The 27,668-nt window shown below is 40.7% G+C and overlaps 1 protein-coding gene across 2 annotated transcripts in view; it reads right to left on the bottom strand.

Moving 5' to 3' along the window:
- Positions 1 to 27,376, bottom strand: part of Lrp6 (LDL receptor related protein 6) — a 124,200-nt gene extending 96,824 nt beyond the window's left edge. Inside the window, exons 1-2 of one of the 2 annotated variants that reach the window (XM_036180507.1) lie at positions 27,101 to 27,376; positions 3,699 to 4,092 (exon numbers count right to left, since the gene is read on the bottom strand). In XM_036180507.1, the coding sequence (XP_036036400.1) occupies positions 3,699 to 4,092; positions 27,101 to 27,155 (449 nt within the window). In that variant the 5' untranslated portion in view covers positions 27,156 to 27,376. The remainder of the gene's footprint in view (positions 1 to 3,698; positions 4,093 to 27,100) is intronic. The other variant, XM_036180508.1, reaches the window with a different exon arrangement.
- Positions 27,377 to 27,668: the final 292 nt, after the last annotated feature.

The following is a 27,668-nucleotide window of genomic DNA, read 5'->3' on the forward strand; positions in this document are numbered from 1 at the left end:
GCCACCACCACCCGGAGAGATGTCTCAGCTGTTAAAGGCTAGGTTCATATTGAGTTTTTAAGACATCAAAAACTGTTATGCCAAGAAAGTAAAAATATCTCAAACTACAAATCAGACACAAGCTACTTTATACAAATTTATTGAATTATAAGCATATATTTTCTATGTTTAGGTAAGAAAAAATACTAATTTTCAAAATCTTCATAAATCCTTATTTTGGTATATACATTCAATCTGAATCCAGCTTTCCAAAATAAAAATACTCAGAAATTTTTGGTTGCAATAAATCTAAACTGATGAGAGAATATTTGCCCTTTACAAGATATAATTACACAAAAAGGTAACATCAAAATTGAGCTATAAAACCCAAGAGAACCAGATCTATGGTAAGTCACGATTCACTTTATGACCCTTAAGTTATTTATTTAACCTACCTATAAAAGTCATTAACATACACATTAGTAAGAATCTTAAAATAGATACTGATCTGTTATGCTACTGTAGGAACATCCATCTTTCATGTGATGAAAACAAACTGCACACTCAAGCTTTGCATGTTTCACTGTTCATAAGAATGCATCAAACCCAACCATCTTAATAGGCAATATACAGACTGTGTTGGCAGTGGAATGGCGAGCACAGCTGCCCTTTAATACACAAAGTATAAAAGTCAGAATTTCTGGTTCTAGTAGTTTGGTAACCAGTTAACCAGGAAAACCCCCTTTTACAAAACACCTAAAACTACAACGTTTTACTTGATTTGCACAGACACACAAAATAAAATATATAAACACTTCTTTCAGCACGGAGCTAGAGTCAAGGAAGGGGTTATCTGCAGAGACCAAGCATGACCGAATAAAAGGGCAGAACTTGCAAGACTGCACAGCAACCCTAGAGGGTTTTCAGGCCTCAGAAATTGAAGGGCTTCCATGTTAGTGGCAAACAGAGAAAGACAACAAATCCTGGAACACAACAAGCCTGTGTTAAGATTTCTGCACAAAGCACTCTAGGAACAACTCAAATACTAGAAGAGAGCATTTTTCATGAAAATGTCATATCCGTTTTGCCTTTATAAGCACTGGACTGATATGGTTCGGGGCTGTATCTTGGGAGTGCTCTCAGGTATATAAACATGGTGCCAGATTTGGATGTTGTATCTAAATAAAAAATCTTTTCTTACTGAAACTTATTCATGGTCATGACGAATCTCTGAGCAACTCTAGACCCACAACACCTTACTATCATTAAATATATATAAATGTTATCTGTTCTCTGCAGAACAGCCAAACCCTAACATTTCACTGTACTACTGTTATCCTTTACAGCTAAACACAGCTAAACAAATTTTTCATTTATTTACAACGTGGCATTATCTTTAATCTATGCCACCAAATCAGGCCTGATAACAAAAGAAACTATATAAACCTTGATTTGATTACTCCAAGTTCTACTTTATTACATGAAATTAATTTACTCCCATATACAAAGAGGTTTAAAGCATTCTAATATTGTTTAAAAAAATCAAAGAAACGTATTAAAATACTCAAAAGTATTCAGAAGCTACCTCAGGACTTTGACAAAATATCAATTAAGTCATTTCAGATTCAAGTTCACATAGTTATTTACATTCAGCCATAGCAATATATTGAATAAAAATGTGTAAAATAGTATACAGTAAGACTGAGACAGTTAAGCAAAGAGCAATGCAGGCAGAGTTCATTTTCTATGGTCATTTTCAATTTTGAGATACATTTCTCTTTAGAAAATAACCCTTTTCAGCACCAGGGATATAGCTCAACAGCAGAACATTAGCCTAGCCTCAGGAAAGCCTTGGGTTTGTCTGGGGGGAGGAGGGGGGGACACACGAACACAAAATAACACCATCACTGCAAGAACATGAAATACATGTTTAGCTAAGTAGAAATAAGTTCATTAACATTTATTCTTTCCATTCAGCAGACACATTAAGTAGTATCTCATGGCTTAATATAAAATGTGAAATGATTGGTTATATGATAGTCTGTGATCTAGGATATTTTTTAAAATATCATTAAGTGATCAGATAACCTCTCTTACTTAAAAAAAAAGAAAAAACTCAAGAACTATAAATATGGCTGCTCTATAACTGCTATAAAAACAACTATTTACACTATTGTTTTTTATATTTCTTAATTTTATAAACTTTATTATTTAAAAAGCTGCAAATAAGAATCACACACCAAAACCAAATTCTATACATCTCAGTAAACTTCTGTACAGTTTAAATATTGATTCTGAAGCCATAAGCTTCACGTTAGATTTTATACATTCACTTAATGGATTTATCCATTTAAAAAGTCCACAACAGCATTATAACTAAAAAAAAAATCAGCTTTATAGCCTTTTTCATATCTTATATCCATTATGTACATTCAGTCTTTCCTAATCCCCTAGTATTTACCCTTTCTTAGTCTCTTTTCTACCATTATACTGTATGTATTTGTAATGTTTGCACGTGTGCGTGTGTGCGTGTGTGCGTGTGTGTGTGTGTGTGTGTGTGTGTGTGTGTGTGTGTGTTTGACTAGATTCCTCATATGAGGGAGAATATGCAGGGTTTTTTTTTCTTTCTGAGATTATATAACCAACTTCACTTAATATTTTACATTCTAAGTCCATCCATTTTCCCTGAAATTTTTTTATTCCTTGTGTCTTTCACATCATGCCTCCTGATCCCACCCATCTCCCTCCCTACCACAAAATAAAACAAAATAAGATTTAAGAGGAAAAAAGAAAGAGAGAAAGAAAGAAGAAAGGAAAGAAGGAAGGAAGGAAGAGAAACCAAGAGAAGCAAGAAAGGGAAAGTCTCATCATGGAAGTCATGTGTGGCACCGTGAGACACTCAGGAAACCCTTTATCCATACATTTTTACATACAGGTGTTACTAAAAAGAATCTTTGGTCTGGTTCGAGGCCCCTGGTCTCTGCTGCACCATCAACACTGGACCCTCACTAGGACTCTTCCTAAACAACCTGTTGCTGCCCTGTGTCATGGAGATCCAGCAGCTCTGGTAGGACTGACCCTGACCCCCACCCCCACCCCCGTGCTCCAGCAGGTCACAGATGGGGTGGATGTTGTTCTGGGCCTGGGTACTTCCAGGGTTGGTCAGCCTGCCAGCTCTCCCCTGTCTTTCCACCAGAATGAGCTCTCCAGTACTGTCTGTCCTGGCTAGTTCACCCCTTGCAGAGATGAGCAATGCGCAGAGCCAGTTCTCCTGGAAATTTTATAGTTCGCTGTTCTTTAGAGTTGAACAGTATTCATATTAGCCATTCATCTGTTGACCGACAACAAGGTTGATTCCAATACTTTGCTGAATAAAAACATCAATAAACATGGACATGTAAATATCTCTATGGTAGGTTATATAGTTCTCTCTGGATATGTACCCAGGAATGAATTCACTGGGTTACATGGTAATTTCTATTTTCAATTTTTTGAGAAATCTCCAAACTGATTTCCACAATGGTTCTATTAATTTGCACCCCACCAACCATAGATAAACACTGTCCTTAAAGGATAAACTTTCCACAGTCAAGTCTACTTGAAAACAAAACCAAGAGTCCCATTTCTTTTTTTCCCCTAGCAGTGAAGGAGTGTTTACCAGTGAAGGAAGACTAGAAAAAGAAATTGGAATGCCTTTTATACATTACACAGAAACTTACCCACTTGATGGATCTAAGGCAATAGCTCTGGGTTGATCCAACTCTTGCCAAAATAAAACTTTTCGTAAAGATCCATCTAAATTAGAAACTTCAATACGATTAGTTTCAGAATCTGTCCAGTACAATTTTTCTCCAAGCCAATCACATGCCAGCCCATCCGGGGACAATAATCCAGAAACAACAACATTCTGTACACTCTCAGTTTTGTTAAATTCTGTTCGCTTAATGGCTTCTTCGCTGACATCACTCCAGTATATCAAGCCATGACCAAACACAAAGTCCACCGCAGCTGCATCCTCCAAGCCTCCAACTATAATCGTTGCATTCTCTTTGCCATTTGTAGCATCAACCAATCTCAAGTCCCGTCTGTTTGCATAAAGCAACAAAGGGGCCGCTGAAACAAAAAGAAAAATACATAAGAAAGAAAGAAGAAAACATATCAGATCTTATAAACTGGGCTTCAAATCGGCATCCATGACTAAATACTATCAAAAATAACAAAGTGGGAAATAAAGAGGCTAGAGAGATGGCTCAGCAGGTAAGAAGGCTTGCTGCTCTTGCAAAGGACCTGGGTTTGGTTCCTAGCACCCCCATCAAATGGCTCACAACCACTTGTAACTCCAGCTCCAGGGATCCCATGCCTTCTGTGCTCTGTGGGCACTGTACACATGTGGTACACATAAACTCACACAGGCACACATCCACACACATAAAATAAAACATATTTTTCTTTAAATAGGAAATAAATCAACAGTGAACTGGCTAAAAATCTTTTCACATATAAAATATTTTTCTAGCACCTTAAAAGAATATAATGAGAATTGAAATCAATTCCATCCAGATGTCTTTTCTTACTGAGAGTCTGTCAGATACAATTTAAAAGCTTATACATACTAAAAATATGAGTAGCTAGAAGAACACGCATGCTCTACTGGTGGGAAAGAGTTGGCGGGTGTTTGGTTAACTGTCTGTTGGCAGAGCTGATGATCAAACCCAGGGTCCTTCAGAATGCCACCCAAGCACAGCCAGTTTATTAATGGTTAATTAAATGTACAACCTGCCATATAATCCAGCTACTACACACTTAAGTATTTACTAAAGAGAAATAAATACATATCAATATAAACACATAAATAAATGTTCAAATAAATTTGTTTGTAATAACATAAATTAGAATCAACCCAAATGTGATCAACAACTAATAAACAGTGATGTATCAATAGAATAAGAAGTAGTAGTGCATATTAGTTTTTAAATTAACAGATTTTTTTTTTTTTTAGATTTATCACATCACATACTAGATCTTATTATAGATGGTTGTGACCATATGGTGGCTGGGAATTGAACTCAGGATCTCTCAAAGAGCAGGCAGCACTCTTAACCCCTGAGCCATCTCTCCAGCCCCAGTAGTACATATTTGCAATCCCAGCAGTTGAAAGGAAGAGACAGAAAAATCAGAGCTCAGTTTTCCTTGATTACGTAGGGATTTTAAGGTTAGTATGAGCTAAAGGATATCATCTCCAAAAGCCAAAATCAACCACCATTTCTAAAAAAAATGAACCATTTATACAAGAGAAATGAATTAATCTCTAAATAGCACACAAAGAAAGATGCCAGACCAAAAAGAAAACATATTTCATGATGCTCATCTATGAAAGCATATAGAAAATGTCAACTAATCTAATCTGACAAAGGATGGTTTTCTGAGGTAAGCAGTGGGGAAGAACAGGAAACAAGAGTTAAGCTCCCTGTTGCTTTTCTGCAATGCTAGGGGCTGAGCCAAGAACCTGAATACACCAGGCAAGCACTCAGCACGAAGCTGCATTTCCCACAGGAGGATGAGGAAATCTATCTCAATTATGAAGATAGCCTCACAGCTGTATATACATATCAGAACTTCTTAAATTTTATGCTTTAAATAAGTAACATTAATTGAAATACAATATCAGTATCTTAATAAAACTTTTTGTTTGTTTTTGTTTTTTTAGGACAGGCTTTGGGCCAGGTGGCGGTGGCGTACGCCTTTAATCCCAGCACTTGAAAGGCAGAGCCAGGCAGATCTCTGTGATTTTGAGGCCAGCCTGGTCTACAGATCCAGGACAGGCACCAAAACTACACAGAGAAACCCTGTCTTGGGGGGGGGGGGGGGGCCGACACAGGCTTTGGAACCTATCCTGGAATTCGCTCTGTAGACCAGACTTGGCCTCGAACCCACAGAGATTCGCCTGCCCCTGCCTCCCGAGTGCTGGTATGCTCCACCACTGCCCAGCAATAAAACTTAAATAAGCAGCCTAACAGAACCTGATACTATAACTTTTTTATGCTATTCAATATTAGTGATCTCTAATTAGACCTAATACCAAAAATAAATATAAACCCTACCTTAAAGAAATAACATTTATAAGAAATAATTCTGATAAAACTGAGTTACTAGGACTGCAATTGTATACATTCTGGTTTTTTATTTTAAATATCTATCCCAAATTTCTAACATTACTTCCCTAGCATGAAGCAGCAATTTAAAAATGAGTACCGCTGTCCTACAGCTGCTTGTGACAATGAGGGAAGTCGTCACTGAACAATGAGTACCCATCAGCCACGAAACCACAGAGCACTTAAAATACAGCTAATGGGATACTAACTTTTCACTTTATAAACACTAATTTATTTAAATTTAAATGAATATGGGTAGTGTCAGTAAAGTGATGATCTAGAAGCTCAAACAAAGGCCACAAATGAGAATATAACACAATAATCTCCACGATCTTTCACAGTTACATAAGGTCTAAAATTATTCAAAGCCCAACCCAAGTACTATTGACAGCAACAACTCTCTTTTTAAAAGAATTTATTGGCCTGGCAGTGGTGGCACTTTAGTCCCAGCACTCAGGAGGCAGAAGTAGGCAGATCTCTGTGAGTTCAAGGCCACCCTGGCCTACAAAGTTGAGTTCAAGGATAGTCAGGACTGTTACACAGAGAAACTCTGTCTCAAAAAAGTAAAAACAAAAAAACAAATAATTTATTTATTCTTATTTTATGAGTGTTTTGTTTTCAGTAAATGGGAAGAGATTTACATGATCTGAAAATAAGCCTCTGTGTTTGTACCTCTCTGTCTTTCTCTGTCTGTCTCCTTCCCCTCTCTCACATGCTCATATATATGAGTGTTCTGCCTACACGTCTGTGCACCACATGCATGCCTGGTACCCACAGGGGCCAGAAAGGGGTGTCAGATCCCCTGGAACTGGAGTTACAGATGGCTGTGAGCCACCCTGTAAATAATAGGAATCAGAACCAGGGTCTTGTGGCAAGAATATCAAGTGCGCTCAATTATCTACTCCTAAAAGTGCCCCCTCCTTTTTATAAATTACAAACATTATTCTAATTTGAAAAAAATTAAGTGGCTCACAAAATTACCAAAAAAAAAAAAAAAAAAGGTCATTTTTATTTATAGGACTGCATTGGCCAAATTGGGTTAGATAACATGAATTTCTGATCCAACCATACTGAAATCCAAGTTTCTCAGTCAAATACACGTGGGCATCCACTTCACTAGAAAAAGAAAACTGAGTCCTTTCTTCTGTGTGTAACTACTACAGACAGACAAGCGTATCAGATTCCCCAAACTCACTGCAGACTTGCACACATCATACTAATGAACCAATCCTAACAGTCACTGTTGAACAGTCTTATATTCAGCTTTTTATAGTATAAGCCAAATCAGAAAAGACATTCCTGTTAGTGAAGGGTTCGATGCCAAAGGCTGCAGATAACTAAAAAAACAGTCCCAGGACACTTAACCTTTACAATTTAATAGTAAAAAACAACAGAGTAGTTAACAGATACCTTCTTCATGGCTCTATCATCCATCAAAGACTGCACACTTGTTTGTGGCATTAGTGGCAGACAGATGACTTTCCTAACTTTTAAGTCGAACTTTATTATTTCCACTGAACAGTTTTTATCTACAAAAATCTAAAAAACTTTTCTGGTAATTTAAAGTTTCGTGGGCTTTCTGAGTGCCACTGGAGTTGGAGGAGAGCAGAAGATTAAGAGCTTAAATTTAGTAGCACTAGTTGTAACTGAGCATTCTGGGGACTGCACATTAACCTGTTAACAGCACTAGTTATGACTGAGGGTTTCTAGGGACTGCACACTAACTTGAACATTATCAAAAGGTCTATCCTTCTGATGCATGAGAAGGGTCTACAACATGGCCACCGGTATCTGTTGAGTAGTGAAGTAAATTGCAATACCTACTATCTACTAGATACAACAGACTCCACACACTTGTTTCCTGACAGTAGCACACATAATACATACCATGTGTTCACTCTACAATGTTTACCTGACTTCGTAACCAGCAGAATTTAAACAGCAGTGGCATCTCTTTAGCAAGCACTTGCAGGAGCTCAGGAATCTGCTCTCCTTCACCAAATCCCTACCAAACTTCCTTCCTGAACCTCCTCTGCTCTACAGATTTTCATAAGTTAATCCTTCAATGGATGTGAAGGCATCTGTTACCCCACTGATCTTCAGGGTTGATTTGGCTGATCTGGCAGGCTAGGTGGGTGCCACTTTCCTCACTCACTGCTTCCATGTGCATCCCTCCCAAAACTGTGCACTCAAGTCAAAGAGGATGACCTTCACCAAATAAAGGAGGACTGGTCTTCAGTCAAAGGTACATGATTAGCTGTGCTCCCTACTAGAACCTCCAAACAAGCTCTTGGGGTCCATTTAATTCTTCATTCTCAAATTAACTTGTAAACATACTGTCTCATGAGGAAAGTTAAATGCCATACATCTCTCTCTCTTTTTTTTCCCCTTGATGGAGACAACGTCTTGCTCTATAGCCCAGGATGACCTCAAACAGTAAAAATTCTCTCTGGGTTCTAGGATATAAGCAGGAGTCACACCTTCAACATCTTACTTATTATACTTCTCAAAAAGTTATCCAGGCCCAGGTGTGATGGCATACACCATCAATCCCAGCACTGGAAGCAGGTGGATCTCTGAAAGTTTAAGGCCAGTCTGATCTATATAAGCAGTCTGTAGGCCAGTCAGGGCTACACACCTATTTCCCCAGTTCTTAGTAGAGGGTGGGGGAATGCCCTCCCTTCTTTGTGGGATCAAGCAACACGTTCTCCGCAACTTAGCTCCGTCAGTTGCTCGTATCTTCAAAGGATCATGGCAGGCTCAGGTATCAAACAATCTACCCAACTCTAACCTTGCTTACTATCAAGAAAATAATTCGGGTTGGGGATTTTTAGCTCAGTGGTAGAGTGCTTGCCTAGCAAGCACAAGGCCCTGGGTTCCATCCTTAGCTCCAAAAAAAAAAAAAAAAGAAAGTAAGAAAGAAAGAAAATAATTCTCTTTCTCCTAACTACACTTCACACCAACATTCACTCTCTATTAATTTCTTTAATCTAACCTCAAACACACTACTCAACTAAACTTGCTTTCTCCAAGGCTTTTTTAAAAAAAATCCAACTAAAAACCTTTTCTCATTCCTTACTCTTTACTTCTCTACAGCATTCACTACAGCCCTACTGGTAGAGTGTTCTCTCCATACCATACTACCTATTATTCTTGTCTGTTTCAAATCTTTCTCCCACTTCTCATACATAGTATTGAGACCTCTAATCCCCAAATCAGAGAGTACAAAACAACTACTCAGATTCTCCTGATCATTATGAAACTCTACACAACTGATTTCTAAACCAGCATCTTCAACCTAACCTAACATCATCTTCTGTTCCCCAGGCTTTTTTCCGATAGAGGGGCTGCAATCTTCCTATCATTGATTTAAAATTCATTATCTTTCCCTCCAAAGAATTCTTCAAAGATGTTACAATTCTTTGTGGGATGGGGATGGTATATGCCAGTGTGTACAAGTACGGGCTGGCTGCTCTAGCCCAGGCACGCACATGCTGAAGCCAGTGGTGGACATCAGATGTCTTTCTGAGATAGGATCTCTCACTGAGTCTAGACTGGCTGGCCAGTGAGCGCCCCCAAGCCACCCCCCACCCACCTTCCTGAATCTGGCCTGCAGTGCTCAGGTTACAGCAGCACACTGACTTTACCAGAATGCCAGGGATCCAGACCTAGATGCTCCCACTTGCAGAGCAGGCATTTTTACACACAGACAGCCTCCAACCCACGTCTCCTAACCTTACTTAAGGGCATGCCTCTTCTTTCCTAGTCTGCCAATTACTGTGTCATTAACTCTTCCTTACCATTGCTTTAAATGTTCCCCTCATTTCTAGACCCACTCTCTTGACCTAGGCTTCATGAACTCATCTAAACTACCCAAACAGTGAATGATCTCAACATTCCCCTTTTCCTACTTCTAATATAGAGTTGTGCTTCACCCAACTCAAAAGCTTTCTCATTCTCTTTGCATAAAGCATGAAGTCTCAACGTCTCCGCTCTCCACTAGTCATCAACTTCCTCCTTGAACTCTAAATTCATCTTTTATAACCTCTGAACATAAAAACAGAGTTTGACATATAGACTGGAAACACATCACATCCCATGTCATCCATCACCCGTGTACTCATTTCCCCTCTCTCTCATACTTCTCTCCCAGTGAGCAAATCTAAGTCCTTCAAGGCTAGATTCAAATCTTATCTACATCTTTCCTCTTTGAACCTCTACACCGTAGAGTCTACAGTCTTTCATCACTTACTTCATATTAGCTTTTGCTTGCTTGTTTAAACATTGGGGGGGAGGGGTGCTGGGATACAGATGCATGCTAGCACACCCAGCTTTTTTCATTATTATTTGTTATTTGTGAGTGTATGTACATGTACCACTACATTTTAAGGCCATATGACATGTTTCAGAAGTCAGTTCTTTCTACTGCATAAGTTCTGGGGAATCAAATGCAGGTTCTCGTGCTTGGGAACAAGTGTCTTTACTCAATGAGTAATCCCACCAGCTCAACATGTAGTTTTGAAACTAGCATTTTTTAAGTATATTTTCTACAACTAGGATCTCAGCTCCTTGGGAGTAAGAGCTATATGCCTTATAACTAATTTATACCTGGTGCCTAGCTGAGTTCACTGCACACAGTATATGGTAAATGTTTCTACTAGCATTTAAAAGCAATCTTCCCAGACTAAGGATACAGCTCAATGATGGCACTGACACAGCATGCACAAAGCCCTGACTAGATCCCCAGCCTTGCCAAAAACAAAAACAAAAGAGTAATTATCCATTTTCCAGAGCCTAAACTTCACGTTTGTGAAGTTCCTAAAGATCCAACAATCAAAACATAACCTTCTGTTAAAAGTTTTTTTTCCTACACAGGCCTGCCTAGATTTTATTTCCATTCAATATCTGGAAGGGGACATCACTTGTATGGGAAGAGAACTCATCTATGGATGTGTGACAACCCCACCCCAAAGACAGTGCTCTGGGAATTAGTTGGATATCTCTCCTATTCAGAGATGTGGCTAGGCTGTGTTCCTGAGATCAACTTTTTTTTTTTAATGTGTATTAAGTGTCTGCCTGTATGCATGACTGTATGCCATGTGGTGCCTGGTGCCCAATGAGATCTGAAGAGGGCATGAGCTACTATGTGGTTGTTGGGAATTGAATCTGGGTCCCTCTGTAAGAGCCACAAGTGCTCTTAACCACTAGCCAGCCCCTGAGATAAACTCTTAAACTAGTTCTCCAGACCTCTTGTCTATTGTAATAGCATAAAAAATTACTTTAAATCTTCCAAAGCAAACAGTTCCTCTGGCTCTGAGCACAGAAGCAGTCTCTGAGACTAACAGAAATATTCTAGAGTCTTATGTTCTCCCTTTACTCCTCCAGGGGGGACGACACAAGGAATTTCCTTGGCTCCTCACAAGGGAATACTCTTTCCTAGACCCTTTAAACCCTCACAGGAGCTTTAGCAGATGCCTTCCCTTTGCCGCTTTCATTGCATTAAACCAGCTCAATGCCTCACAAACTTCTACTCAAGACAATTGAAAAGAATTTCAACGTCCTCAGAAACCTGAAATCTTCCCTCACTGGCTCACCCAAGCCTCTAGACCTAGCATGCCCCGGACACGGACGGGTACGGGTACGGTCTCTCTCTCTCTCCCCCTCTCCCCCTCCCCCTCCCCCCTCCCCCTCCCCCCCCCCCTCCCCCCTCCCCCCTCTCTCTCTCTCTCTCTCTCTCTCTCTCCCCCTTTCTTCTGTCTTCAACCTTTCCTAAAGCTCCCTTAAATCCTTTCATGTACTCCTTCAAATCCCAGGCTCCTCAAACTCAATGACCTGTATCTTGTCAGATTCTTCCCTCCATCTCCAAACTCCCAAATACTACAGGCCTGCTTAAACCTGAGGCTGCCCATCCTCCACTGAGGATACATGCAGAAGTCAGAAATCGAGCTAGACACAGGCTCTTACACACTCAGATGAGATCTGGAGACACCCATTAAGACAGCTGGTCTCCCTTCAGTCCATCATTACTGAGATATCCAAAATGTACCTTCAAAAGTATTTTTATAGAAACTAACCCAAATGTTTTTAAAAGCCCAGTTAAGGCCAGTCATGGTGTCTCACACCTGCAATCCCAGCACTCAGGAAGCTAAAATCAGATTTCTAGGCCAGCCTGGGCTACAAATCAAATCTAAGGAACTCTAGATTACAAAGATCATGTCAAAAGGAAAAAAAAAAAAAAAAAAAAAAAAGGTTAAGTAAGTTAAAGTGAATTTGGGTAATCTGACAAGAGACTAATTAAATATTGTTGGTTTACTAACATTTATACAAGCATGTGGTTCAGCACAACATTCATATGGTCCTGGGTTCAATTTCTAGCACTAAAGAGACAAAAAATAAAACACTGCAAGTAGTGCTTTATATCTGTATTCTGTATCTTCTAAGCTACTCATTAAATAATACTAGAATAAATCTTTATTTTGCTTGGATATGTTTTCATAAACGTTTAAAGGTTAGTTGACCAAATAAACAATACACCTGCATTTGCGTTTAGCTGAATGGAGTCATTAATCTGGCAAACTCTACTTTAACGACAATTATGTAACAAACCAATGTGAGACCAGGAAAAGCTCAGTGGTAAAGTGCTTCCTATATGAGCTTCAGACCTGAGTCCCATCTCTGGAACCCACACAAACAGCAGGGGACTGCAGCACAACCTAATGCCAGGCCCAGGGGTGAAGCAGGTGGACCCCTGGAACTCCAGCAGTGCAGCATGGAGAAATCAATAAGCTCCTGACTCAGTGAGAAACCCTGTCTCAAAAATATATGAAGAACAACTGAGGCAGACACCCAACATTTTGACATCTGCCCTCCAGATGTGCATACTACATGTGCTCACATATGCACGCATGCACCACATACTAACCCAATGTGAAGACAGTTTCCAAAATCTTGAGTACTTATAAAACTTCAGATTTGTGCTACATAAGTTCACAGATGTTTATTATCTGTCTAGGTTATTTTAAATAAACTCTTAACACTATAATTAGAAAGTATGCTTAATTATATAGTTTCTTTCCTCTTATTTTTATGGTAGAAAAGCTAAATATGTGAGGTTTTTGGTGTGTGTGTTTGTTTTGAGACAAGGTTTCTCTGTATAGCTCTGGCTGTCCTGGAACTCAGAAAACTGCCTGCCTCTACCTCCCTAGTGCTGGTGGGATTAAGAGTGTGCCACCCTGGGCGGTGGTGGCACACGACTTTAATCACAGCACTGGGGAGGCAGAGCCAGGCGGATCTCTGAGTTCAAGGCCAGCCTGGACTACAGAGTGTGATCCAGGACAGGCACCAAAACTACACAGAGAAACCCTGTCTCGGGGAAATAAATAAATAAACAAACAAACAAACAAACGAACGAACGAACGAACGAACGGTGTTCCATCACCACCTGGCTATGTAAGTTTATTAAAGAACACTCATTTTGTAACACTGAAAAGTTGTACTGGGTTGGGAATACAGCTCATGGTCATGTGTAAGGCCCCAAGTTTCAAATTCAGCGCCACTAAAAAAAAGAATAATAATTAAAAAATAAGAGAGAGAGTAAAGGAAAGTTGTTCTGTCAAGAAACATCTGGCTATAAAAAGGTGACAGAGGTATATTCATAAGTTGAATTAGTCTACTATGAGATGCTGATATACAAGTTTCACAATTACCTACCAAGTAGCTTCCTCTTAAAACATCGGTTGCTACAATTATGTAAGTTATAATTATATATGCAAATGAGACTATTCAAAATGACACATAGGAACAACTTTACATGCAAGATACCCAGGGTATGTTTTTATGAAAGGAAAAGACAACAGTTTTGTGCTAAAGTCAAATGATCATTGTTACAAAATCAGTATAGGGGAAAATGTATGACAAAATCTAAGTGGCTATAAAAGTTTTTAATTTATTCATGAGAAGGGAATTTTGTTCAAGTCAAAATTAGCTGGGCTCCAGTGAGTTTTTGTATACAAAAGTTTCTTTGGAATCCTTATAAAAAATTAGATTTTGGTGTTCTCTGTTAAAATTAATAAATATTCGTAGGTTATAGGTATGAGATTAAAGAGAAGATTTAAAAGGTTTGCCTTGCCTTCCAAATAACTATAATAATCCCTCTGGAAAGCAGGTTCTCTATCTTATCAATATTCCCATGCTTAATGTTGATTTTACTATGCTCTAGATTATTTAAAAACAAAAACAAAATGAATGAAGTCTCAATTTAAGAACTATTTTTTAACTATTGTATTACCACCTATATGGTCTATTTAATCAAACATTCAGTCCTCTTAACAACAAATGACATTCTGCCAAATCCTAAATGAAATGTGTCTAAGGTACTGCTGCCTTTAAGATTCTCAGAGGAACCCTGACAAATCGTAAAGAGCTTTAAAATTGAAAAGTCCAAAGTTAATAATTTTGTTTATCTGATCGAACATTAAAAATTCTACTGGCAGCCAGGCAGTGGTGGTGCACGTCTTTAATCCCAGCATTCGGGAGGCAGAACCAGGTGGATTTCTGAGTTCAAGGCCAGCCTGGTCTACAGAGTAAGTTCCAGGACAGGCACCAAAACTACAGAGAAACCCTGTTTCTAAAAACCAAAACCAAAATCAAAAACAAAAACAAAACAAAATTGTCAGGTACTATCAAAAGAAAGCTTCTCTTCCCTATGTTATAGGAGTATAGGTAAGACATTAATCTGAATTATTTCAAAAGACGTATACAGTATGAAATTGCTAGAAATTAAACTGTTTCTATTATCAGAGATCTGGTCTGCTTAAGACTATAATATACTACAGTCCATCCCTTTTATACTTTTGTTTCAATGTTAACTTGGTCGTAATTAACTTCCTTTAATTTGAATGCAATAACTTCTAGGTAGACTAGGATTCTTAGTTGAGAACTCACATCATTAACTTAAGGTATTTTACTATACAGAGAAGAAGTGTCTATTCCAAACTTACTAAGTCTTTTTACTTGATAATATTTATCTATTCTTGATATACTCTATGCTTGCTTGGTATTTTAAGAACACTAAGTCTGAGGATTATTATATCTTTAGTTTTTGTCTCTGAAAAGGTTATATCCATCTATATTCACTTATCAGATGTATTAGCCACTCCCCTTTTAAAATAAAGTTTATCAGTCTGCTTACAGATATCTTAAATAAAACTTTTTTGGATGGACCCAATTTGGTGTATTATACATTCATGGCAGCTGCACTATTTTTTTAACAACCATTCATCAGATTTTTTATTTCCACCACTTTTAAAATCCATGGTAATGGGTAAGTTATATCATGTGATTTATGCTGTCATCTACTCTGATGCTTCCTGGGGCACACTTACAAATCAGCAAGTATTCATCTTCAATTAAAAAAAAAAAAAAGTTGACACTGAAAAAGGTCATCCTGTGCCAAGTGACTCTTGTGCACAGGTGTCTTTAGAGATCACACAAGACTGAGTCAGGATTTCCAAAAAGCTGGTAGATAAACAGATGAGTTCATGAAACAAATACACAGACCCAGCAGAACAAGAATTAATTACACAGAGCTGAATGAACTGTTAAAGGATGATTGCGGGTTTTGTTTAAAATATTGCTGATGCTTTAATGCCCTACTTCCTGAATGTAAGTAATCCTTCTCCTTCTTAAATTCTCCATTACTGGTAACAGTCTAATCCTCTGTATTCTAAGAGTTATCTTTCCTCCTTGCCTATCTCGCAGTTCCAAAGCTCCTCCTGAGTACAGTTGTTCCCTAGCTTCACTGAGTCAGCCTCCACACTGGAAGCAAAGGTCAGGCTGAAGCGTTAGTCTCATTGAGGGCCCACATACTTTAAAGGAGCTGCAGGGTGGCTGACTGCACAGGCTACATTCATAGCTTTCTTGGGAACTTGCCCTGCTTTCTGGCTCTTAGAGTTCCCAGCTTTACAGGTACATTAAGGATGGTCACTTCCTAGCAGCCCCCTATGGTGATATTTTATTTGTATTGAAATGTGATTTTATTTGTATGTCAATAAAGTTGCCTTGAGGTCAGAGCAAGCCAGAGCAGAAGCTGAGCAATAGTGGGGCACGCCTTTAATCCCAGTACTTGAGAGGCAGAGCTAGGTAGATCTCTGTGTGTTCAAGGACACAGCCAGCATGGCAGACACACGCCTTTAATCTCAATACCAACCATAGAAGACCTGGAGGTCTGTACAAACAGGCAGTGACAAGGAGGTCATGTGGCTGGGTTTACAACCAATGAGAAAACAGAACAGAAAGTCTTTAAATAGGACACACAGAAGTAGGTCTCTGGCGGAGAGAAAGGACAGCAGAAGCAGTGAAGGGTAAGGTTTTCTGCTCTTGCTCTGACCTCGTGGTTTTTTAACCCTGCAATCGGTTCTGTGTTTCTTATTTAACAAGCCGGTTACATCTACAGACCCCACAATCCCAGAGTATTTGGGGAGCATCTGAAATATAGGAATTACCCCAAACCTTATATTAGAATTGAAAACTGATGTTGAGCTCTTCACTTACATTTCTAGCCTCAAGAGGCTTTAAAAAACTCTGAGAGTCCTTTAAAAATTCTGAGCAAAGTTGTTAAAAGGCCCATTAACTGTATGGGAGCAATTAAGCCAAATCCAGAGACTAACTTCACAACCTCTTGTTCCATCTCCAAGGGAGACAAGTTTTGTTCTAAACAACAGGGACACTGACAAATGTGTAACAGTCCCCACTGACTAGTCTTGACCAAACTTGAGTCAGACTTTTCCCCTCCACAAGCCCTTAAACTTTGGCTCACCCTAAGCTTAAGCAAGCAGATGCACAACTTTCTCCCTCATTCCAAGTATCAGCTGACCAGACGAAAACATAATTTTCCAGTTAAACGGTTCTGATCGTGAATCTGCTTACCCTCTCCACTTGGCTCCACTCCCACAGAGTTCCTGCTAGCTTTCTGGCCCTCCTCTAGAAATGAAGTGTTTCCAACATTTGGTGTTGAGATAGATGGGGATCTAAGGAAAGTGCTTTTGCTAAAATGAGCCTCTCTTCTACCTAAGTACAGATTGGTTTTTACCTGCAATCCTGTAACAAACCGTCTACTTGCAAATTCCAAAATTATGTTATTGTCTTCTATCAAAACTGATTAGCTGGGTGTGGTGACATTTGCCTGTAATCCCAGCTACTTAAGTCACTTGAGCCCAGGAGTTCAAGGCCAGCCTGGGCAACATACCAAGCCTCAGTCTCAAAAATAAATAAATCATTTTTTTCCAGTATCATTCCAAAAATCACAATAAACATGGTGGTACACTCACACAATCCCAGCTGAGATGGGAGGATTATGAACCCTGTCTTTAAAGAGAGACTTGGGTAAAAAGGTAGGTCTATATACCTACAGGAAGCTGCAACTTCCGTCCAGAGTACTAGCAATCTAGTCTTTAAGTTAGCTGTCCACCTTCCTAATTTGTAAAATGAAAGAACACAGAATTCCAAGCCTCTTCTATCTTATTATTCTAAATATGAGTTTAGGAGCTATGAACTCGGTAGATGTGAATATCAAAAGTGAAATAAATTATTTAACTAAGAGTTAGGATGACTCAGTAAAACTCTTACTGCTCAACCATGAGACCCAGAACTCCTTTGAAAATAACTAAATAAAAACCTAGAAAGAAAGATAAGCAATCCCTGGAGCTCATGGCCAGCAAGTCTAGCCTATCACTGAGCTCCAAGTCTCAATGCAGACAGTGGAGAACTGAAGAAAACACCCACATCAACCTTTGGCCTCCCGCACCACACAGTGGTTTAACTAAGACGGGCTGTTTGTAAGTCAGAAGAGAAGCAAGGAATGGTAGTAAGTATCTCGGTGAATCCCAGCAACCCAACAGAAATGACATTCTGTAACCTTTTCAGTAACCTGGAAACACTCAGGTTTCTGCCATGTGTGGTGACACATGCATAATAATCCCAGGACTCGGGAAGAGTCAGGAGAGTCCAAGTTCCTGGTCAGCTTGGACTACACAGTAAATTCCTTTCATAAAACAAAGGGGGGGGGGGTGAGATTTTAAAAATAAGGTAAAGACTTCAACAATCAAGCACACATTCACTTCATGTCTATACAATGCAATTACTCAGCTACCAAAAGGAATTAAATATAGATTCATGTTATATGATAAACATCACAAAAATTATGCAAAGTGAAAGAAGCTAGAGACAAAAAGCCACATGCTATGTTCCATTTCTCTGAACTATTCAAAAAGGGCAAATCCACAGAGGCACAAAGAAGATGCAGTTACCAGAGGCTGAACAGAGAGATACAAAGTGACTGCTTAGGGGTGTGAAGATTGTTGCTAAGTACTAAAAATGTTCTTGAATAAGATCACGGTGATATCTACAACCCTGTGAATACACTAAAAACCACTAGTGGAGATGAGCTGGGCAGTGGTGGTGCACGCCTGTAATCCCAGCACTCAGGAGGCAGAGGCAGGTGGATCTCTGTGAGTTCAAGGCCAGCCTGGTCTATAGAGCTAGTCCAGGACAGGCTCCAAAGCTACAGAGAAACCCTGTCTCAAAAAACCATAACAGATAGATAGAGAGATGGATGGATGGATGGATGGATGGATGGAAGGAAGAAAGAAACAGATGTTTGTGCTATGTGGACATTTTTAAATGGAAATTTTTACACTATGTGAATTATGCCTTTGAAAAAATGGGTTTAAAAAATTTGTCATAGCTAGGCATAGTGGTACAGACCAATAACCCAGCATTCAGGAGGCAAAGGCAAGAGAACTGCAAGATTTGAACTCTCTCCAAAAAAGCAACACTGGGAATGTAGTTCAGAGGAGAGTGCTTGTCTTTATACATAAGCCTTGGTTCCATCCCTAATATGGGAGGTGGAGAGGTGAATACAGTGCAGTCACTCTCTGCTTATCAATTCCTGGACACCTCATTCACATCCTCCCTTCCCCACACACCTAACCCAGACCCCTACCAAAACCTGTAGACGCAGAAAGTTTATGCAAAATGCATAGTATGTGTGTTTCAAACACACACACACACACACACACACACACACACACACACACACACCACCCTGAATTCTTTAATCACATCAAGAATACAGCACCTAATATAAACACTTTGTAAAACAGATGTTACACTGCTGCTTAAGGAATAAACAGAAGAAGAGGAAATCTGTATTGTCAAGCACAGATACAACTTTTTTTTTTTTTTTTTTGGGGGGGGAGTTTTTTGAGACAGGGTTTCTCTGTGTAGCCCTGGTTATCCTGGAATTCCTCTGTAGACCAGGTTAGCCTCAAACTTATAGAAATCCACCTGCCTCTGCCTCCCAAAATACAGAAATATTCTTAATCTTCACTTTCTAACAAAGGCAGCCAATAATAAAGAAGACTGTTACTCTAATAATCTACACAATGTAACAGGTCTCACAGTGATAAAAGTAAGCAAGGCCAATGCAAAAATACCTCCTAGTCAAGCATGGTGAGGTAAAATTTTTTATTATTTGAGTGACTTTTTTTCTTCAGGGACGGTTGGGGGTGGCAACTGCTGATCATGATCACCTCTGCATTTTCAGTTCACACAAAGAATCTGGTCAGTAACATTATGCCTGGTATCAATCAGTCACTTACATACTTTAAGCTTATCATGCATCTCCAATCTCCTGAGACTGGTTCCGAATGGTCAACCCACTTATACATGGCCCTTCTAAACAAGCTAAACAACAGACAATAGGCCCAATCACTCAACAAGGAGAACCCAAGCACTTTTTCTTGTCTTCTAACCTCATGCCGGAACAGCTTGACCCTTTCATGAGTATAGTCACTGCCACAAATAACACAATTGTAAGAAACAAAACTGTGCTAATATTGAACAACACTGTTTTCACTGTATTTGTGTATACATATTTTTTCTTTTGAGCCATGGTCTCAGACTGGCCTCCAAGCTTCAATATTCCTGTCTTAGCCTCCATCTAATTGAGATAAAGGCTTGCAATGCCATACGCAGCAAAATAAATCATTTTAAGGACAAACTGATTCTTCATCATGTATTTGACACTTCAAAATTATTCCTAAGGAGCAGTGCTCTACACATTAAAGCAGAACTTATTTTAGAGAAGTCATGGGAACACTTATGCTAAGGCTAAAAACACTTAAGAATTTAGTATAGATAGATAGCATCTATACAGTCTTCAGAAAAGAACCCACCAACTAGATACTGTTAATTGTTTTGATAAAATTGTATTACCTGTATTTAACACTTTTTGTTTGTTGTTTTTCCAGACAGGGTTTCTCTGTATAGCAGCTCTGGAGCTCACTGTGTAGACTAGGCTGGCCTCAAACTCACAGAGATCCACTCATCTCTGCCTCATGCTGGGATTAAAGGCTTATGCTAAAACACGCATAGCTTACTTAACTCTTTAATAAGTGAAAAAGTATCACAATCAATTGAGTTTGAGTTCTCTACTCTCTAGCCTTTTCATAATCATCATCACCTAAATCAGTGTTAAGCTTATAACCCTTCAGAAAGTAAAAGAGAGGGGTTGGGGATTTAGCTCAGTGGTAGAGCGCTTGCCTAGCAAGTGCAAGGCCCTGGGTTCGATCCTCAGCTCTGAAAAAAAGAAAGAAAGAAAGTAAACGAGGGCTAGGGGGAATGGATCAGTCCATAAAGTATTATTGTAAAACATCTCGCAAGCAAGAGGACCTGAGTTTAATCCCCAGAACGTGAAATTAAAAAAAAAAAAACCACAGCCAGAAGTTGTACGGCTGTAATCCCAGCAATAGGAAGGCAGGGATAGCAAATCACTGGGACTCACTGGGATCAAATCCCAGACCAGTGAGAGAGCCTGCCTCCTCAAAATACGGTAGATGTCAGTTTCTAAGGAACTGCACACACAATACATACACCCCCCACCCCCCACCCCCGCACACATATGCACACAAAAACAGAAGGTAAAAAGACAGCTAGATGTGGCTGTTCACACCTGTATTGCAGTACATGGGGAGGCTGAGGCAGGACAAGTGCAGAAAGTTTAAGGCCAATCATCTGCACTACACTGAGACTCTGCCAAAAAAAAGTTAATGTAAAATAAATGTAAAGTAGCCAGCAGCCATGCTATTTCATAGAAAGCAAAATACAAAACCTTGGAAGTAGAATGTTTCAGTAACAGATTTTAAACTTTCAAAGACATAGTCCCAAAACTATCAACTAGTAAAATGGTACTTGGAAGCACAGCGAGCATTTAAATGTTTTACTAGACTTGGACATGTTTGCGATAGCACTTTCTGAGACAAGATTTCATGTAGCTCAGGGTGGCCCAAGCTCTCTATGTGACTTCCCACTTCTTCCTTGTAAATGCTGGGATGATAGCCACCAAGACTGACTTGACTTGGCCATCTTTAAGAGCAACCACCTACTGAATGCCCTCTGAGTACCGGCAGGACTCCTTCACATGCCTTACCACTTCTCACTAAAACCTTGCTGGTCATGACTGAACAGAAAGCAAAGCAGGCTCATAACTTACTTGTCATAAGAGATATAGTGACAGAAAACAGGATGATAAAAACCCACACCATTCTAACACAGTAGCCCCTTTATAATCATCTCCAAATATAAGTTTCCACAGTGAAAACCAATTTCCCAGAGTAGTTAGTACTAAATTTTCTACTTATTTTTTTTCCAATACATCTAAATTATTCAGACAAATTTTGCTCTCAGAAAATAATTACCATCAATGTGAGAAGGCCAGGCAAGTACCATGACAGGTTCCTAGTAACTCACTTAAGAACTAGACCTCAGTTCCTGCGTGTACTACACCTGGGCAAAACCCCAACACGGGTAATAACCAAATAAGGACATAGCCTGAGACTTGTCCAGACTTGCCCAAGATATAGCCTTAGCCCACCCCTGCAAGCCCTAAGCAATTAGAAACATGTTAATAATGCATAAGCCAATCCTAGGTAGAATGATCACAATGCTTTTAGAATTCCTTCAAGCTGTGATTAAAAGGACCCTGCAAGCCCCTCTCAGGGTCGCCATTTTGCCACTTGTCAGATTACGGTAGACCTCAACATGTTGGTAATTTTTAATAAATGTTCTTGATGATTGCATTGTGACTGGTAGTCTTTTATGGGACTTCTCACAGACCCTAACAAATGTATCTCTTCACAGAACTGTCTTTGATATTGAAAAAAAGATAAGCCCTTTTTGATGGTCAAAGTGTGGTTAAAGACACTGGTCAGTTTAGCAAATGGGAACACCTTTAATTAAAGTAAAGGAAAACGAATTCCATTAAAAAAAAATAGATCCACGGGTAAACACTGTTAGCACTTCTGGTAACAGTGAACTGAAATTTTAAAGGTTTACAAATATTCTCTAGCCAGGTGAGCAAACCTAGGGCAAGTAAACTGGAATGAAAGAACCAGATCAAACTAAACCAACTTGTCATCAATTCACCTGAGTCAGCCTAAAACTCAAAAGATCACCCAATCTTCTCCAGTGTTTCTTGCAGCAAAAGTTCCCCAAAATGTTTAAAAAAAAAAAAAAAAAAAAAAAAGATTCGTTTTAAAAGACTAAATGGGTAAAACGCTTGCTATGCAAACCTAAGGATCTGAGTTCATATTTTTAGCACCCATGTGAAAAGCCACCCAGAAACATCTGTAATCTCAGCACTGGGAAGTAAAGACCGGTACACCAGGGCTTGAGGTCAGCCACTCCGTGAGCCCCAGATCTAGTCAAAGAACCTTTTTCAAAAAATAAGGTGGAGAGCAACTGAGGATGACTAATGTCTACACATGGTGATGAGTCACTACACAGGTGCACACACACACACAAAGTTGTTGTTGTGAGAGCCAGGCATGGTGGTACATGCCTGTGATTCCAGCACCTAGGAGGCAGAGGCAGAAACATCTTGATGCAAAGGAAAAGCAAAAAGCAAAAACCCTATCACTGTCAAGTCTGAGGACTACTATGCAAGGGAAGCTACAACTGCCCCTGTTGCCTTCAAAACTTCTCAAAGCCCTGAATGGGGCAGAAATCTCCCAAAGGGTCCCTTGCCTTGATGAAGACAATGAGGTATAATAAGGAGACTAAGTGACCAGCTCAAGCACAGAACACCCAACTTAGAACTATGACCTACATCTCCTGATTCCCATGCCAAAACCTATTTGACAGCCCCAAAACTTCGTAATACCTGATTTAAAGGAAAATACATTTGGAAGACTCACTTTTCTAGAAACGTAGTTGGAAACATTTTAGTTTGTTCTGATACCATTCACCAGTCTACAAGGGGGGGGGGGTGGGAGAGCAGCAAAGAACTGTCACATAGCAAGCCCAGCCACAAATGGGGCATCTACATCACACTCCCTTCCCCACAAGGACCAGGAACTGTCTCTTACGAGGGAATGAAAGACAAGAGCCAAAAGTCATGGAGGATCAGAGAAAAATAATGTCTCTGGACATGACAGGACCACTGCACTCATGAGCTCACAGCAGCTGCGGGTGTCTGCATAAGACCTGCCCAAGAGCAAGTGTGTCAGCATTCCAACATGGAGGTGGGGAGAGGCTCATGAGCCCCCCACTGCTACCTGAGGAGCTCTGGAGAGCTGATGGCTTCTGGGGAAGGAAGAGTCCCATGTGTGGCCCCTGTTGGGTTTACTACATTCCGGTATATGGCTCCAAACTCATGAGTATATATATGAACAGCAAAAATTGGACTTGGTGGTTTTTTTAAGGAGGGAGAACTCTAGAGTGAGGGTAGATCTGGGAGAAATTAGGGGGAGGAGTTAGGTTGAGAAATAGGGGATGACTATAACCAAAATAACATTGTATGTGTGCATGAAATTCTCAAGAAAATAAAAATATTTACACAGAAAATAATAAGTTTAAAAAGCCTCCTCAAAAAAAAAAAAAAAAGCTTGTATGCCATTTAAAAGTCTGTTTTTTGTGTATTGGGGGTGATGGTTGTTACTGTTGATAAAGTTTTCATGTAACCCAGACTGTCCTCAAACTTATCATGTAGTCTAGGCTGGCTTTGTCTCCTGTCTCTACCTCCCAAGTGTTTGCCTTCCTTGCTTGCCCTCCAATACTGTAATTCTTGTTGTTGGAGAGATGGCCCAGGGGTTAAAAGTACATACTCTCTTCCAGAGGACCTGAGTTCAATTCTCAGCACCCACATTAAGTGGTTCACAACCATCTGTAACTCCAGTTCCAGTGAATCCATGCTTCTCACCTCTACATTCATATATACAGACACTCCTAACTTTTTAAAATTAAAAAAATTAATCTTTTATAAAATTTTAATTCTTTCCAATAATATTTCATCTAGAAAAGCAGAGATACTGTTTTTTCTATTGGTACCTGGGTAGACCTAACCTAAGCTATGAGTCTAACAGAACACAGCCCTGTCTGCCTTATTCACAGCTATCACAGGAGCTGAGTGCATACAGGAGCTACTAGTGGCACACTTGCCAAGAGAATGGAGTCAATCTCTGCTCCACCATTAACTAACTAGCTGGCAGATACTGTCCTCACTCCTTACAAATGACCACAATACCATCTACTTTAATTCCTGAATCTTAAATTAAATCTTTAATCACCAACAATTGAGGACACATCCATAAAGAATAAAAACTTTCACACACACAAAATAACATTTATAACCATGTGTTAAGCACTCAGGAGGCTGAGGAAAAATAGTTGCATTTAGAGGTCAGCCTGGGCAACATTTTTAAATGTCTTTAAAAAAAACATTTTCATTAACATTTAGAAAGCACTTTATATGTTAGTTCATTAAACACACCTAGTAACTGCAAACCAGGCAGACAGGTATCATTACCCATGTTTTATAAACTGAGGCCTAGAGAACCAGAAGCAGGAATAATGAAGACCTAGCTTTAAACCCAAGACTTCAGGATTGGAATCCTCAAGTTTCAAATTTTTCCCAATACACCTTGTCACTTGATAAGAGGGTTAGGGATGCAGCTGACGACGGCAGTACTAAATGACTTTCAGCTGCAGATAAACAAGGCTAGAAGGCTAGAAGTCCCAAACTCACACACCCAATGTCCAAGTACCACCTCTTCTGTGAGCTACAAGGAATTAAACCACACTGTGCTCCTAGGAAACCAAAAGTAACTGTCATTTAACACAGGCTAACATTAGCAAGGAGTAAAGAGAATTTAAATTAGGAACAAGAATCTTTTATATCAAAAGACAGTTTCAGTTGAAATGATATATACTCACAATTAAATAATGCTAAACAGAAGAAAGATCTCACACCATTATTATGTTACATTTAAAGGAAGCTCCACTTTGGACAGTTACTTCTTTGGCTTGTTACATAGTATCATGCTTCTAAACTTTTTACCAAAAATATAGCCAAATAATAAATCTGTTCAACTCTGGTATCAAAATGAACAAACAGCATTTGCACCACACCATGCCTCTCTAAGAACTACAACTAGACTATCAGAAGCCAAATTCATCCTAGGTTATGGACTTGGGTTTTCCCAACTCTAATCAATCCACTGGCTCTTATTTTATCTCTTATGAACGGGTCAATTATATCCTCATGTCAATTATGGCTTTCTCACAGCTATAGCAAAATCTTTCATTGTAGAGTTTACTATAACAAAAAAAAGCATATACTTATTAAATCTCTCGAGTATCTAATAATGTTAAGTTCTCCGCCATGGAAATGAAACAGCAATTATCTTTCTAGAGTTTACAAAAAGGACTAGACAACTTGGGATATGCTTATTTTTAGAAAATGCTTACCTATTTTTAAAGGCAACTACTCTTATTCAAATACACACATACACAGAGATGACACACCTGTCCCGTTTATAAGATTGTTAGTTACTATCCTGCTTTGCCAACTTCCTTATTTCTGGGGGACTTAGAAGTTTAGCTTGTTAAGTTAATAACTAAGAATCCCAGGGAAGTCCTCTTAAGTGGAACAAGCGAAATTAACAAAAGCAGAACTACAAGCCACAGCGCCAAGCACCACCTAAATTCCTGCACAGGTCAAACACTCAACAGCATCAGCCCCATCTCTCATCAACTGGAGAAGACCGTCGACAAGCTTTCCCTTTGCAAACTGTCACCCAACAAAAAGTCAGGACGGAGGTGTCAGCTTCGCAATCCAATTGCAAACACCACGGGGCCACTAAATTTAAGCGATTCCCATAGTAAATTACCCAGGGCATTCTGTTATTTACTAAAGTGCCAAGCAGTTCCCAAGGGTGCCCAGCAATGATAATTTAGTTCCCAGGATAGGCTCCTCGCCACATGAGGATGACTTCCCTACTTGGTGCCAACTGTACACTTGCACACTCCGAAAACAGGGGGCGAGTCCTGAATACCAGGGGTTGCGAGGGCAACGTTTGTGTTTTATTATGGGCTCAGGAGATTCCCCAATGCTGAAAAGCGCGACCTATAACCCTGGAGTCAATTTCCAACTGTGCTCTCACCCAGGATCATTCTATCCCAAACGGAAGCCAATTATTAGTTGTAACAAGGCCTGGAGCGGAGAGGAAAAATAGTGAGGTTTGAAGAAGGAGGGGAAAAAAAGTTCACCTAAGAGACACGGGAAAGGTGGGGGCTTGAGGGAGAAGGAGGTCAACACCAACGGTGCTGAAAGCCGAACTACAAAAGACCCTTTCTGCCCGGGAGTGCAGGCAGAGCGAGGCACAGCCGGTCATTCCGACGGAGTGCTGGGGGCCAGGGGCTCCCCCCAAGGCCCGCAGCTTTGTCCGGCCGCGCCGCGGGGCCGGGCAGGGGTGTGCACCGTGGCCGGGCGCGGCCCCCGATCGCGGGCCCCTTCCTCGCGCGGCTCCCCAGCGCCAGGCCTCTGCTCCCCGCCGCTGTCCCCGCCACCTCCCTTCCCCCGCCCCCCGTCGCCGACCCCCGGCAACTTTGCCCCCACCCCGGCCTCGCCTCACCTCTCAGCAGCACGCAGAAGCTGCAGGCCAGGAGGCTCCTCAGCACGGCCCCCATCTTCCCCCCGCCAGCGCGCGCGCTCGCGGCCCTCACCGGCGACCGGCGGCCAGGGGACGCGCGAGCGAGGAGCCGGGGCGGCCGCCGCAGCGGCGGGTCTGCACGCTCATGCTTTCCGCGGCCGGGAGAAGAAAGAAAAGGGCGCACGTCAGGGCTCTAGCGCGCCGCTCCAGCCCGGGCTCGCGCGACGCCAGCGCCTGCCCCCATGCCGCCGCCTCCTCCCGCGGCGCCCCACGTCCCCCGCGCGGCGCCTCATTCAGCCTCTTCCTCTCGCTGCGGCGCAGGGATCCGCCGCGGGGCCGCCGCCGTCTCCCTGCGCGCCCGACCCCCCCTCCCCAGCGCGCCGCGGCCGGACCCCGGGAGCCGCGGCCGCCGCGCGCGCCAACTCCCCGCCGAGCCCCCCGCGAGGTGGGCCTCGCGAGCCCCGGCAGGCTGGCGGGGAAAGGTCTTCCCGAGGCGCATTCCAATGGGATTCTTTCCCCGGGCGGCGGAGGGCGTGAGGCGACGTCGGCC

Source organism: Onychomys torridus, chromosome 3, assembly GCF_903995425.1.
Source record: "Onychomys torridus chromosome 3, mOncTor1.1, whole genome shotgun sequence".
Classification (NCBI taxonomy): domain Eukaryota; kingdom Metazoa; phylum Chordata; class Mammalia; order Rodentia; family Cricetidae; genus Onychomys; species Onychomys torridus.